Source organism: Populus alba, chromosome 13 (assembly GCF_005239225.2).
Source record: "Populus alba chromosome 13, ASM523922v2, whole genome shotgun sequence".
Classification (NCBI taxonomy): Eukaryota; Viridiplantae; Streptophyta; class Magnoliopsida; order Malpighiales; family Salicaceae; genus Populus; species Populus alba.
In genome coordinates this window covers 1,890,682-1,906,363 of record NC_133296.1, presented here as the reverse complement: position 1 = coordinate 1,906,363, position 15,682 = coordinate 1,890,682, and the positions used below count along the sequence as shown (strand labels likewise).

The following is a 15,682-nucleotide window of genomic DNA, read 5'->3' as shown; positions in this document are numbered from 1 at the left end:
AAATTTATAGTTTATTTTATTACTAAATTCAATTCAATTTATTTTTATATTATTTTTATTACCTCTATCTTATTCTAATTCAAAAATAAAAATTTAATAACTAACTTAAAATAACTATAAATAAATAAATAAATCTAAGCTTCCATTTGGAGTACGGCCCAAAAGGAAATTTGTTAAAATTTAACTTTTTTAAAATTAATTTTTTTATATTTTAAATTGTTTTAATATATTAAGAATAAATTTTAAAAAATATATTTTTTAACAAAAAAAATAACTATTATTCTCAAGACTAGACAAGTCATCAAATTAAAGACAAGAAATATGAGCAGGGACGGATAAAAAGAGGAGTGTTTTGGTGATAGTGTAGTTGAAGTTTTAAGATTTTGCATATTTACTCGTGACAATAGGGGAGATGATTGATTAAAAAAAAAAGATGAATAGATAAGTATTTTAAGGATATTAGTTTTAATATTAATTTTATTTTTTAATGTAAATTAAAAGGATTAACCTTTAATTTATTTTCGTAGATTGAATTTTGTTTAAAATTTAAAATAATTCTAAAAATAAAATTTGAATATTTCATCGATACTCTTTTCCTGGAAAGGAACAAGACTTGTCAAATTCCCTAAACATGTGAAACTGACCCCTGATCATTGTGGGTCCATATCTATTATAGGAGGTCCTGAATACGACCTACCTATAATAGTTTAAAATAATATTTGGTGAAATACGTACGGATTCTATCTGGTCGAATATTTATTTTTTATATTTTAAAAATATTTTTTAAAAATTTAATATTTTTATAATATTTTCAAATCATTTTAGTATTTTAATATATTTTACAAATAAAAAATATTTTAAACAATAATTCTTACCATACTATTAAATTCCCTAAAGAAAAATAGCAAATAGCAAGAACATAGTTGTTATAATGTAAAAAAATATTTTGAAAAATAACATTTAACTTTTTTTTAATTAAATTTACATATATCTCATTGAAATGTAAAATATTATTAATTATATAAACAATGTAATATTTTTTTATTAACGTGGATGTCCGGGTTAGCTTGCGCGCATCTCAATTAATTACACGAATCCTGAAATTAATGACCATATAAGCCTTCAGTAGCCTTGAAGTATTTTAAAACTCGAACTAATAACTTTTAAGATAATAAATATAGAATCTGATTAGTTAAGCTACAATTTTCATGATTAACAGTGTAATTTTTTAAACTATATAACTCCGTTCAAACATTAAACTAAGTAATTTTTTTCCTTCTTAATCCCTATTAATTTATTGTTTTTAATTTTTGTACGAAGTAGTATACAATATTGTATGCATGTTGTCCATAGAGGAACAGTACCCACTGGCCACAACAAAGAGAGCTGTCCGAATATTTAAAAGAGTTAGCCTGCATGTGTTTTCAGAGATCACGTATTAAGTCAACTTTTTATTTTATTCTAAATTTATGAATTAAATATTAAATTTATTGATTTAATATTATATAAATATTAAAAATAAATTAATTTTTTATTAATAATAAATATATATTATATATAAATATAATAATACCATATATAATCAACTAAACTAACAGCTTTTTCTGTGTCTTTCTATTTTTACAATTTTTAAAAATCCGTTGCTCCAGCCGGCTAACGGTCTACTTTTTTTAACCAGAAAAAAAAAAAAAAAAGAACAGACAAGCGAGACAGAAATGCTACTAGCCACGCACTTCCTACCTCGCCCACCAAATACACTGTCGTTTTCTCTCTCGAAAAATAATTAAAACAAAAAACAAGTCATTCAAGTTCGATACTACTTGGCCACCTTCTTCTCCGCCTGCTTAAACCTTAGACGACAGCAGCAGCTAAGCATCAAGCGGAGATAGAGATATTCACGTGGCAGCGTCTCGGTAACGTTTCCTTTCTATCTTCTCTTTGTTTTTCCGTTTACTTACCAGGGAACTGTTGGAAAGGAAAGGAAAAGAAACGCTCATTTCTTGAGGTTTTTTGGATCAAAGGGAGAAGTTTTCTATTTTTTTTTATAACTTTTTATGAATTTTTTTTATTGATTGGTGGATTTTAGTTGACTTCTATGGATATCCAACGCGCTGACGGAGTGCGAAGAAATTCGACACTGATATGTGCACCGATAATGGCAGAATCAGTTGATCAAATGTTGGTTCAAATGAAAAGGGCGAAGGAGCTTGGGGCCGACCTTGCTGAAGTTCGGGTGGATTTCTTGAGGAATTTCAGCCCTAGAAATGATCTCGAAGCCTTGATTAAACAATGCCCCTTACCCACTCTAATCACTTACAGGTAGTAGATCATAAACCAACAATATGTGCTATAAAAATGAGATTGTCTTAGTGATTGCTTTAAATAATCCAAGTTTCACACTTGTGTTAATTGCAAATTATAAGAACTTGTGTAGCCGCTTTTTTAACTTTTACAAAGAACAGAGTAGAAAGTGTGTACTGACTCAGTAATGCTTTAATTTATTCTTTCATTTGTTCAAATGGTTACTCAGAAGGTTTGGTGAACTTTTTGCCAAACATTTTGAAAATTCAGCTTTGGCCTATTCTGTGTTCCATCTCTCCCCTTTGATACTGTACTGTAGTATTCCTTTGCTATTGGATTCATATGAATTTTCCCCATGGATCATATATGTTTTAGACCGAAATGGGAAGGCGGTCAGTATGATGGTGATGAAAACAAGCGACAAAAGGCACTGCAAATAGCCATGGAATTGGGAGCAGATTTTATAGACATCGAACTTAAGGTTAGCCTTCCTACCTTCTGTATTCTATTATTTTTGTAGAGAAAGTCATTTGATGAGTACTTGATTTATATTTACCACAGCGGTTAGACAGATTTTTTTACTGAAACTTTTATGTTTGATGCTTGAAGGTAGCTCAAGAGTTTTATAATTTCATTCAAGGGAAGAAACCTGAAAAGGTCAAGATCATTGTTTCTTCACACAACTACGAATGCACTCCCTCCATAGAGGAAATAGGTGACCTTGTGGCCAGGATACAAGCTACTGGAGCTGATATAGTGAAGGTGGCAACAACTGCTTTAGACATTACAGATAACGCACGGATGTTTCACATAATTGTGAATTTACAGGTAAGTAGCTTGCAAGTCATGGAAGTGCATGCCTTTTGAATTGCAAGATTGTCTCATATGAAATGTTCTCCTCTCTAAAATGTCATGTCAAACGCGAGTACGTGCTAATGTTGAATGACAACGATGAGCATGCTCGTGATATGTCCAAATAGTTACAATATCTTTATTTTGTAAACCTTTGTATTGTTTGTAATTGACGCTTCAGCTGAATCATAGGTTCCAGTGATAGGACTTGTTATGGGCGAGAGAGGTTTAATGTCAAGGGTGCTTGCTGCAAAATATGGAGGATTTCTCACTTTTGGTTCAATTGAGGCAGGAGTGGTGTCTGCTCCAGGGCAACCAACTGTCAAAGATTTATTGGAACTTTACAACCTCAGACAGATTGAAGCTGATACCAAAGTACATGGTGTTATTGGGAATCCTATTGGTCATAGCAAAAGCCCTCACCTCTATAATGCAGCATTTAAGTCAGTTGGCTTTAATGGAATCTATCTGCCTCTGCTGGTAGATAGTGTTGCAAATTATATATCCACATATTCATCTCCAGACTTTGCTGGATACAGGTAAAACTTTTCTCTGAAATATTTACGCATGTAACACAAATCATGCATTGTATTTTATTTCCATATCCTTTTGCTCGGCCAAAACGGCTAAAATAAGTTTTGCATCGTGTCCGTTTTCCTTTTACAGTGCTAGACTTTCATATGAAGTTTTGGGGCTATGCACTGCCTCGTATTGACGAGAAGATTACACTTGCTTTTTTGAAATTCGAAAGCTTTGGATATGAATTCTAAGTTCAGAGCTTTTAGAAGTTAAAGAAAGAATCTTAACAAGTGATCTTCAAATCGAAGTTTTAGACATTTTCTTTAATTACGAGCTTCAGAAGAATAATGAATTATGCGCAAAGTACATTCCTGGGAGTTTGTCAAATAGTACAAGTGTCTGTTATGCATGATATAGACGATATCGTATATTATTCAAATCCTTGGATGGTTCCTGCACGTTTATTCCTTGTAAAATACAGTTATACAATTCCTCACAAAGAAGATGGACTCAAGTGCTGCGATGAGGTCTGTTGAAGATCAGCAGCTTTAATCACAGCATAATCATTCCTTCCGTTTCTCTCCTCACAATTATGTACAAACGTTATCATTCCTTCCGTTTCTCTTCCTCACAATTATGTACAAACGTTAGCTTCAGTTTCCATGTAAACGTTACACATTCAGCTGTTACACATTCAGCTGTATATAAATACAAGAACACTCACCACCATCAGGTGTGGCAGTTTTCAAATATTCTCATGGTATCAGAGCAACCATTGGATTCACATCCCACGATCCTAATGGCCTCTACCTCATCTGATTCAGCCTCCACCTCATCTGATTCTTCTCCCACTCTTCTTCCTTTTAATACCATGATTCACATGGTTACAATCAAACTCTCATCTTCCAACTACCTTCTATGGAAGAGTCAGCTTCTTCCTCTTCTTGAAAGCCAAGGCTTGCTGGGTCATGTGGATGGCACCCTTGTGCCACCACCACAATTTGATCCTCCTACCTCTCAGACACCAAACAGAAGTCACCTAGCATGGAAAGCAACTGATCAGCGTCTCCTTAGCCTTCTCCTCTCCTCTCTCACAGAGGAGGCAATGGCTGAAGCCGTTGGCCTCTCCACCTCTTGTGAGGTCTGGACCGCTCTTGAAACCACCTTCAGTCACCGCTCCAAGGCTCGTGAGATTCGTCTCAAAGATGACCTTCAATTGATGAAGCGTGGCACCCGTCCAGTCACTGTCTATGCCCGTGCATTCAAAGCTTTATGTGATCAGCTTCATGCAATCGGTCGCCCAGTTGATGAAACTGACAAAGTTCACTGGTTTCTTCGTGGTCTCGGGTCAGATTTCTCCACTTTCTCAACTGCCCATATGGCACAAACTTTTCTCCCCTGCTTCACCGATCTTGTCTCTAAAGCTGAAAGTTTTGAAATTTTTCAACAATCTCTGGAGACTTCAGCGCCTCCAGTTGCAGCATTCACTGCCAACCGAAGCTCTTCTCATCGTGGAAGTAGCTCCTTTCGCCAAAATCGTGGTCGTGGATACGGGTCCAGTAGCAACTCTTCTCATTCTGGACAGAACCGTAATCACACCAATCAAGGTCGTCGTCCACCACGCTGCCAGATCTGCCGCCTGGAAGGACACTATGCCGATCGCTGCCAGCAGCGCTATGATCGGCATGAAGCCACAGCCTATCTTGCTGAATCTGATTGGCTCTTGGATACAGGGGCTTCAGCTCACATGACTCCAGATAATTCCACATTGGAGCAGTCTGTAGCTTACACGGGTAAGGAATGTGTAATTGTTGGGAATGGTGCGTCTCTACCCATTACACACAAAGGCAATATTTCCCCTTTCCCAGATCTTAAATTATTAGATGTTTTAGTTGTTCCTCATCTTACTAAAAATCTTTTATCCATCAGTAAACTCACAAATGATTTTCCTTTATCAGTTACTTTTGCTAATAATTTTTTCACTATTCAGAATTGCCTAACGGGAAAGGTGGTGGCAACCGGTAAACGTGATGGAGGCTTATATGTGCTAGAGCGCGGCAATTCTGCATTTATTTCTGTCCTTAAAAATAAATCTCTTCATGCTTCATATGATTTATGGCATGCACGCCTTGGACATGTGAACCATTCTATTCTTGCTTTATTAAATAAAAAAGGACAGCTTCATCTCACCTCTTTATTGCCATCTCCTAAATTATGTAATACCTGTCAACTTGCTAAAAATCATCGCTTGCCTTATACTCGTAATGACCACAAGTCGTCAAATGTGTTAGATCTCATTCACTGTGACATATGGGGTCCTTCACCTATAAAATCTAATTTGGGCCATAACTATTATGTTTTGTTCATTGATGATTATTCTCGTTTTACTTGGCTTTATCCTTTGAAATTGAAATCTGACTTTTATGATACCTTTATTCAATTTCAAAAATTTGTTGAAAATCAATATTCTTCTCGCATCAAAATTTTTCAAAGTGACGGTGGTGCAGAATTTACAAGCAATTGCTTTAAAACTCACCTTCGTACCTCGGGTATCCATCATCAGCTATCTTGCCCATATACTCCTGCCCAAAATGGTCGTGCTGAAAGAAAACATCGTCATGTTACTGAAACTGGTTTGGCCCTTCTTTTCCATTCTCACACTCCTCCTCGCTTCTGGGTTGATGCCTTTAGCACTGCAGCCTACATCATCAATCGATTGCCCGCACCGCTTCTCGAAGGTAAGTCCCCCTTTGAACTTCTATATGGTTCTTCTCCAAATTATGAGAATTTTCATCCTTTCGATTGTCGTGTGTATCCATGTTTACGTGATTATATGCCAAATAAATTTTCCCCTCGAAGTATTCCTTGCATTTTTATGGGCTATAGTACTTCTTATAAAGGGTTTCGCTGTCTTGACCCCTCTACATCCAGAATATATATCACTCGACATGCTCAATTTGATGAAAATTACTTTCCCTCTTTAGAAACCTCTCAGGCTCAACCTATGTCCACCCTTCAATTTTCTAATTTTTTAGAACCAGCTCCTCTCTATAGCACCATGCCCATTTCTTCCCCACCGCCACATTCCCCGCATATTACACAATCCGGATCTAATTCGTGTATTCTTTGTACTGATCCTGTGAATGAGCCTATGCAGATGGATAATTCTATTGCAGGTTCTTCTCCGCAGCACTCGGACCCCAGTTCAACTTCTCTTGCACCCCCTACATTGGCTCCTCCTCTTCCAGTTGTTGTCTCTCAGATGAGTTCTCATCCTATGCTCACACGAGCCAAAGCTGGAATTTTTAAACCTCGGCACCCGGCAAATCTTGCATTTTTGGGATCCTCTAGTCTTCTCTCAACTCTTTTGGCCTCTGTTGAACCAAAAGGATTTAAATCTGCTGCTAAGAATCCTTCTTGGCTAGCTGCCATGGATGAAGAAGTTCAGGCTTTACAAAATAATCACACTTGGAATTTGGTCCCTCGACCAGCCAACACCAACATTGTGGGTTCTAAATGGGTATTTCGGACCAAATATTTGCCTGATGGTTCCATCACTCGTCTTAAAGCTCGCCTTGTTGCCAAAGGCTATACACAAATACCTGGTCTTGACTACACCGACACCTTTAGCCCGGTTGTAAAGGCTACCACTGTCCGTGTTGTCCTATCTCTAGCTGTGACAAACAAATGGCCTCTTCGCCAACTTGATGTTAAGAATGCATTCCTCAATGGTCACCTCACCGAACAGGTCTACATGGAACAACCTCCTGGGTACATTGATCCTCGCTTCCCTAATCATGTTTGTCAATTGAAGAAAGCTCTTTATGGACTCAAACAAGCACCTCGTGCTTGGTTTCAGCGTTTCAGCTCTTTCCTCACTCAGCTCGGCTTTTATTGCAGTCGTGCCGACACATCACTCTTTGTCTTTCACAGGAAATCTGACGTTATTTACTTGCTTCTTTATGTTGATGACATCATCATTACAGGGAACAACTCCTCTCTTCTTCACAATTTTACTTGCAAGCTTCATTCTGAATTCGCTACTAAGGATTTGGGTTCTCTGAGTTACTTTCTTGGTCTTGAAGCTACATCCACAACTGATGGTCTCTTTCTTAGTCAACTCAAATATGCTCGTGACATTCTCACTCGTGCTCAGTTACTTGATAGCAAGCCTGTTCATACTCCCATGGTTGTTTCTCAGCACCTATCGTCTGATGGTTCTCTATTTTCGGATCCTACTCTCTATCGATCTCTTGTTGGTGCCCTTCAATATTTGACCATCACGCGTCCTGACATTGCTCATGCTGTCAATTCTGTCAGTCAGTTTCTACATTCTCCAACTAATGATCACTTTCTTGCAGTAAAACGCATTCTTCGTTATGTCAAAGGGACTTTGCATTTTGGTCTCATCTTCCGCCCCTCTGCAACTCCTACTACTTTAGTTGCTTATTCTGATGCTGACTGGGCCGGATGTCCTGACACTCGTCGCTCCACCTCTGGTTATTCCATTTATCTTGGTAACAATTTAGTTTCCTGGAGTGCCAAGAAGCAACCTACCGTATCTCGTTCAAGTTGTGAGTCTGAATATCGTGCACTTGCTCTCACTGCAGCAGAATTACTTTGGCTAACACATCTCCTTCGTGATTTGAAAGTTTCCCTTCCACAGCGGCCTCTTCTCTTATGTGACAACAAAAGTGTCATTTTCTTAAGTTCCAACCCTATTTCTCACAAGAGGGCCAAGCATGTTGAGTTAGATTATCATTTTCTTCGCGAACTTGTTCTTGCCGACAAGCTTCACACCCAATATGTTCCTTCTCATTTACAAGTTGCTGATATCTTCACCAAAAGTGTGCCTAAAGCTCTCTTTCAATTTTTCCGTTCCAAGCTTCACATCGGTCCCAACCCGACGATCAGCTTGCGGGGGGGTGTTGAAGATCAGCAGCTTTAATCACAGCATAATCATTCCTTCCGTTTCTCTCCTCACAATTATGTACAAACGTTATCATTCCTTCCGTTTCTCTTCCTCACAATTATGTACAAACGTTAGCTTCAGTTTCCATGTAAACGTTACACATTCAGCTGTTACACATTCAGCTATATATAAATACAAGAACACTCACCACCATCAGGTGTGGCAGTTTTCAAATATTCTCAAGGTCGATACAATAGCGAAGGTATCTTGTCACTCCGAGGCGTTCATAATTTAAAACTTGTTCACACCATCACCTTGAAGAACTTCAATTTCAGAAAAAGATGCTTGTTTTATTATAATTTTTATTTTTTGGCAGGAAATTGGAGCTATTAGTTGCATGATCAGGAGACCGGATGACGGGAAACTAAAGGGCTACAATGTTGACTATCTTGGAGCCATAGCAGCTATTGAGGAGGCATTAGGAGGTTTTTGTATTTATGTTACAAAGTGTGTTCTGTTTACACTTTCTTGGTCGATGTATTTTCCTTTAACCCTGAATTCTCCTTGCAGCATCCAATGGTGCCCCTGCATCTGTTTCACCGTTGGCAGGTAAACTCTTTGTTGTCATGGGAGCTGGTGGAGCTGGAAAGGCCCTTGCTTATGGTGCATATGAGAAAGGAGCAAGAGTTGTTGCCAACCGCACATATGGTGAGAAGCTATATCTCGTGTCATCTTCTTTGCTCTTGATCAGTATGTATTTTGTGATTTTACACGTAGAAAATACTGATCGAGATAATTGATAGTATCTATCTTGCACTATTAAAGATAAACTCTTTTATCATACTGTTGTTTTTAAGAGTTAGATCTGCTGGAGGAAAAGAACAAAACATTATAGCGATGGTTATTAATGGAAAGGTTTAAGATTTTTACGCATGGTTATGAAAGCAAACAAGATCGTCCAGGGAAACCAGCTAAGGGAAACCCCGGACCTTAAGGATTTTGTTCTTATGAAATTGTTACCTAAGAACACTTGAAGGCAGAGCTAACAGCAAAAAAAAGTGATCTTCCACATGGAATATGAGTTGCTTACGCCTTGAAATTACACATTGCTGAAGCCAGCTTCATAGATATGTGCATGAATCATTTCTACTGATGATGGCATGATTTTTTCTCTCCTTTATTCAAATTTGGGAATCATTGTTCAGAAGAACATTGAATTGCCTATTTGCTAATTCAAATATCACTTTTGTTTCTTGATTTCTTTGCCAGGCAAGGCCGAGGAGCTTGCCAGTAAAGTAGGAGGACATGCGATTGCTCTAGCAAACCTAAAAGATTTTCATCCAGAAGAAGGAATGATCCTTGCAAATACCACGTCTGTTGGAATGAAACCAAGAACAGAAGAAACACCACTTGCTAAGGTTTACACCTAAGTTATCATATTCTATTGTGTCATGTTTAAGAGTAGATTAGTGAGCACATACCTGAACCTGGATTATCCTGTTTAACTCTGTCATTGCAGGAAGCTTTAAAACACTATGAGCTGGTCTTCGACGCAATTTACACGCCGAAACTGACCACTCTCTTAAGAGAAGCACAGGAGGCTGGAAGCACCATTGTTTATGGGACAGAGATGTTCATCAACCAAGCATTTGTACAGTTTGAAAGGTTCACTGGTTTGCCTGGTAAGATCAAGCTGGCAAATAACTCAAATCCCATCCATTCTGTAGTGCTTCTCTTCTTCGAATTGTGTTTTTCTTATGCTTCGTTTTTCCTATTGCAGCACCAGAGCAACTCATTAGAGATGTGTTAGCAAGGAATACATGAGAGGGAGTTTTTTTTTTTTTTGTTGATTTGCGTCCAAGTTTTAGCAACTTCTGAATCCATGTTTTGCAGGCAGATCATTTTCAAATGTAGTGAAAGGTGCAAATCAGCTGTTTGATATTATTCTGTTGTACCAATAAATTTCATTTTCAAACTTCTTTTTTTATTCCTAGCACATGAAATCTTTTTGTGGCTCAATATTTCAACAAGAAAAAGATTAAACAAATGTCATGATATGATATGATATGTTTATTGCTGCTTTTTCTTAGAAAACCTGAAATAATCCATGCCTAATAGGCTTAAGATACCATGCGTTACCAGAAAAATATAATAGCGGTTGAATAATGATGATTATGGTTAAATATAATAATAGTTCTCAGAATCTATGGTGATATATTATAGCGAATATAGTTATGGTTTTTTTTTTTTTAGAAGTATTTTTTTCTAGAAAATATATCAAAATAATATATTTTTTATTTTTAAAAAATTATTTTTAATATCAGTGTATTAAAATGATCTAAAAATACTAAAAAAATATTTATTTAAAGTAAATTAAAAAAAAATTAAAATTTTTAAAAAATATTTTTAAAACATAAAAACAAACAGAACCGAGAAGAGTGGTGATTTTATAATGTAATAAAATACCTGGAAGTATTGTTAATTGATTATCTTATAAATAAAATATTTTACAAAATTTGATCAACTACTTTCTAATAAATTATAAAATATTTTAGGTTTACTAGTTTTTTTTTGTAAATTATATATTATACAAAACAATTTTTAAAAAATTAATTTATTAATTTTTTTTAAAATATATTTTATACAAAAAAAAAAAAAAAAAAACATGGTTGAATTGTGGCAGATAGCGTCGCAAACTTATCCACATGCCCTTTTAGGACCGGAGTTGATGTTTCAAACCAAAGCTCAATAAATAAATATTAACTGAAAGTTTTAACACAGTTTTCAAGGATTATCATTTGAATTTTAAAAACATGGCTTTTTTCTCCTTTGATAATTCAAAGGACATTTTCATCAAGATAAACAATGGCATATGAATTTTATCTCATTAGATATTCGCATTGTTAATCAAAATTTATTATTTTTTTAAAAACCAATTGTAACAAAATACATAATCTAATATATATGTGGGCAAACCCAAAAACTAACAATTAAAGATATATTTAATTCTTTGTTTTTTTTCTTCATCCTTCTTCGATGTTGGGAATTTTATTTTTTTATTCTTGGATTTTTTTTTTAATATAATCTTTGAACATGACTTCCCGGAGACCCCATGGCACAATCTGGGGTCCAAACCCAGTGAGCACGATTAACAGGTTATTGGCTGGTGAAGCTTTAATGGCATGATGCTAGCTGTGGATGGAACAAGAAGCAATTAACACGACAAGGTTTTAAAGATGGCGTGTCAACTCCTTTAGTTTTGATTTTCTTTTTTTATTCTGTATCTGTTAGCTTTTTATATTTTTTTTATCTGCTTTCTGTTTTTGTAAAAACAAATTTCTTCTTTGCTTTTTTTTTATTATTATTATTATTTGTATCTTTTTTCTTCTTTGCTTTTGGAAATCACCGGTACCTCGCAGGCTGGACTCTAACTTCTGATTTTTGAAGTAAAATAAGGTCATAAATTAAAAAAAACCATAAGAATATATGGCTGACCAGGACAATTAAAATAAAATATTGTCTTAAGATTTATTTTAAGAAAAAAGAAACAACATGTTTAAAAAAGATTTAAAAATCAAATTTAGCCTTGATTAGGTGATCAATTCTCTAATTTAACCACAAAATCTACTTGATTGCATCGATTACCTTTTATGAAACTTAATTCATACTAAATTATTAATTAATAAATTTATCCACGAAAGCACACTTTTTATATTAGATTAATAGGAAGAGTTTTGTTAGTTCACAATCATGTAAATAAAAAAGTTTTGTTAACATAATCATCAGATAAATAAATATTTATTAATTTATTTAATTGAATGGTTGGATATGCTTTTTAAATGATACTCTTGATTTTTCATATAAAAAAACACATTGGATCAACCTGCATGCCTTATATTTTTTCTTAAAAAAATTTAAAACATGCATGCTAAATTCATGATTTTAATATTTTTTTTAGTTTTTCCTTTTAATCTACTAGATTCCATAGATTAACTCCTATATAAGTTAATTTGAAATAAATTATTAGATTAATCCACTAACCCAAATCATATTGAGTTGATAGAAAGTTACCATATGAGCTATGCTAGTTCACAGTCAGGTAAATAAAAAAGTTTAGTGAATATAATCATGTAAATAAATGGTTATAAATTTATTTATTTGAATGCCAACAGGTCAGGTGATTGCCGTGAAGAAACTTCACCCATCAAGAGATGGCGAGCTTATGAATCTGAGAACTTTTAGAAATGAGATTCGCGTGTTAATAGATATTCGACATCAAAATATTGTGAAGTTATATGGATTTTGTTCATTAATAGAGCACTCTTTTTTAGTTTACGAGTTCATAGAAAGGGGAAGTTTGAAGATGAATTTATCTAGCGAAGAACAGGCGATGAACTTGATAGAAGGCTTAATGTTGTTAAAGGAGTGGCCAATGCGTTATCATATTTGCACCATGATTGCTCGCCTCCAATCATTCACCGAGACATTTCCAGCAGCAATGTTCCTTTAGATTTGGAATACGGGGCTCATGTTTCGGATTTTGGGACAGCTCGGCTCTTGATGCCTGACTCGACCAACTGGACCTCATTTGCTGGCACCTTTGGATACACAGCTCCAGGTACATACTTGATTTCATTCTTAACATATATAGCAATTGATTCACACACACACACACACACATATATATATATATATGAATCTATTGCTAAATTTCTGTTTATATGTCATAATGTTTTGTAGAGGCTCTCCAAAACATTATGACATATTAGCAGTACAATACAGCCAGTACTATGAGAAAATGACCAGAATTTTTGCAGAGCTAGCTTACACAATGAGAGTGAACAAGAAGTGCGATGTCTACAGCTTTGGAGTGGTCACAATGAAAGTAATAATGGGAATGCATCCAGGTGATCTCATCTCATCTCTTTCCGCATCAGCATTTTCCTCCTCGTCGTGCTCACAAATCAACCAGCATGCATTGTTGAAGGATGTGATAGACCAACGTATCCCACTTCCTGAAAATCGAGTTGCAGAAGGTGTGGTCTCCATTATCAAAATAGCATTTGCATGCTTGCTTGCTAATCCCCAATCTAGGCCAACCATGCGACAAGTAGCTTCAGAACTCATAGCTCGATGGCCTCTGCTGCCAAAGGCATTCTCCGCAATAACGTTGGAAGATCTTATGCCTCAAACAACTGTGACAAGCTGAGAATTTTCCAAAAGATTTTTTATAATTACCATGTGATTGTTTCGACTTATGTACTTTTGTTTGTTATAAATTATTTCGCTGCTTTGTATTTTGTTTCTTCAACGATTAATATGTTTTAGTACGGTATTATTATCAATCAAGGTAAATAAAGGCTCTTTGCTACAATGAGGAGACCACACTGATCATGCTAAAAAAAACTTAAACTATCAACTATCAACTACACAGAGCTCTCCACATTGAACTCCTGAAGAATCCTCCATGCAGCCTCGATGATTTATAATTCCTTTTAAGCCAAATTTGAAATGTTATAGGATTGATTTGCATCTTTTTTGGATATTCAGGCCTATTATTTCTATGCTCGATGCGCATGAATGAGTTTCTATTTTCAATAATACATTTGTGTTTATGTTGTTAAAGAGAAATATAAAACAATTCTTGAAATCTTAAAACGATTCTTTGTGAAGCCCACAGATTAATTCAATTCGTTAAATTCTTCGTTTCTCTACTTTTACAATTAAAGAAAGATATACTGAATTCTTTATCTTTTTTCTCCATCCTTCTTCAATGTTGGGATTTTTATATTTTTTTGGAATTTGTCATTCGATTTATTTTGAACCTATATTCATAATATGTTTCGATTTGATTCGCAATATGGTCTCGTATGAACATCTTTAATTAGCATTTGCTATTTTATATGACTTTCTGAGAATCCACACCGGAATCTGTGGCAAATGACATGAAAAAACCAAACCATCCCAACTATTAAGAACAACTAATTTTGAGAAGATTAGTTGAAAATAAAAAACTTGACGAGGAAGAAGTTGGTTTCCTCTCAAAATAATAGAAGCCAAAGATGAGAAGATTTTAATGAAATAACACAATTAATAACTTTTTTTAATGTTGTTGAATTTGTCTTGTTGAAATTTTTTTAATAATATCAAAATTGTCGTTATCAGAGCTTTGCATTCATTTATTTTTTCTTTTCTCTCTCTTTCATGCTCTTAAATTGTCGTCATTAGTTATTGTTTCCACCAGTAACATTTACTAAACCATGATATTTCATTAAAAAAATATTTAAGTTTGTTATTTTGCCAACAATATTTTCAAACAATGCTAATTTGTTTTTAAAAAAAAAAAATTGCATGTTGGCAATATTGGCCAAATAACATGGGTGGAATTGTTTTTTTTTTTTTTGGTTGAAAGAAGCTGATATAATAAATTAGAACATAGGTGGAATTGTTTTAAGTTGAATAACATTGTTTGGTATTTATCACAGCTCGCTCCCAAATGTGAAATTTAAAGAAGTCACGTTTAATAAACGCAACTCGTCATGAACCCTAAATTTAAACCGTGATCAAAACCCTAACAAGCCCCTAACTTGACTAGTAAATTGGCTAGAAAGAAGAGAGAAATTCAACTTGAAAATTGAAACTTCGACAGAATGAATAATTTGAAGGGTGGGTCCCTTGCTTTGTTACCTTAAAAGTCATTAAGGTTGTTGGATTCATAGAGTATATTCCCGCCATTTTTGCAACAGACATGGAATGGAATCAGTTAGTCAGTCCATGTAGGTGTCGTTTCTCTGGTACTGGTAGCCACTAATGATCCATTTGAATAAAATTTTGAAGGGGCGAGCAGGCCTCTGAGTCCCCTTTTTTTTACACACTAAACTGCAGTTTAAGCCCAAACAAATATAAAAAAAACTATGCATTTCAAAAAAAAAAAAAATCTGAAACACAGACAAACATGTATTCAAAAGGATAAGATTTGATATAGTTGTTGTTTTTTTAAAATAATTATTTGTAGAAATGTATTGAGATAATATATATATATATATATATATATATATGTATGTATGTATATATATATATATGTATGTATGTATATTA

The 15,682-nt window shown here is 34.8% G+C and overlaps 2 protein-coding genes across 2 annotated transcripts; both read left to right on the top strand.

Moving 5' to 3' along the window:
• The first annotated feature begins 1,765 nt into the window (after window positions 1-1,765).
• On the top strand, window positions 1,766-10,528 carry LOC118053226 (bifunctional 3-dehydroquinate dehydratase/shikimate dehydrogenase, chloroplastic). Its single transcript, XM_035064416.2, has 12 exons — window positions 1,766-1,913; window positions 2,087-2,319; window positions 2,677-2,782; window positions 2,911-3,129; window positions 3,346-3,692; window positions 4,154-4,199; window positions 8,829-8,846; window positions 8,961-9,069; window positions 9,155-9,292; window positions 9,854-10,002; window positions 10,104-10,266; window positions 10,365-10,528. Exons 2-12 carry the CDS (start codon window positions 2,096-2,098, stop codon window positions 10,406-10,408), a joined length of 1,563 nt encoding a protein of 520 aa, XP_034920307.1. The 5' UTR covers window positions 1,766-1,913; window positions 2,087-2,095; the 3' UTR covers window positions 10,409-10,528.
• A 2,130-nt stretch (window positions 10,529-12,658) lies between these two features.
• On the top strand, window positions 12,659-13,906 carry LOC118053317 (MDIS1-interacting receptor like kinase 2). The gene is made up of 4 exons (XM_035064543.2): window positions 12,659-12,683; window positions 12,757-12,839; window positions 12,962-13,202; window positions 13,402-13,906. Exons 1-4 carry the CDS (start codon window positions 12,659-12,661, stop codon window positions 13,791-13,793), a joined length of 741 nt encoding a protein of 246 aa, XP_034920434.1. The 3' UTR covers window positions 13,794-13,906.
• Window positions 13,907-15,682: the final 1,776 nt, after the last annotated feature.

Coding starts and splice junctions, on each gene's coding strand:
- LOC118053226 (XM_035064416.2), top strand. CDS start 2,096: ATGGATATCCAACGCGCTGACGGAGTGCGAAGAAATTCGACACTGATA. Junction 3,693..4,153: donor CCAGACTTTGCTGGATACAG/GTAAAACTTTTC, acceptor TGTAAAATACAG/TTATACAATTCCTCACAAAG. Junction 10,267..10,364: donor AAGGTTCACTGGTTTGCCTG/GTAAGATCAAGC, acceptor TTCCTATTGCAG/CACCAGAGCAACTCATTAGA.
- LOC118053317 (XM_035064543.2), top strand. CDS start 12,659: ATGAGCTATGCTAGTTCACAGTCAG. Junction 12,684..12,756: donor CTATGCTAGTTCACAGTCAG/GTAAATAAAAAA, acceptor GAATGCCAACAG/GTCAGGTGATTGCCGTGAAG. Junction 12,840..12,961: donor CTTTTAGAAATGAGATTCGC/GTGTTAATAGAT, acceptor GAATTTATCTAG/CGAAGAACAGGCGATGAACT.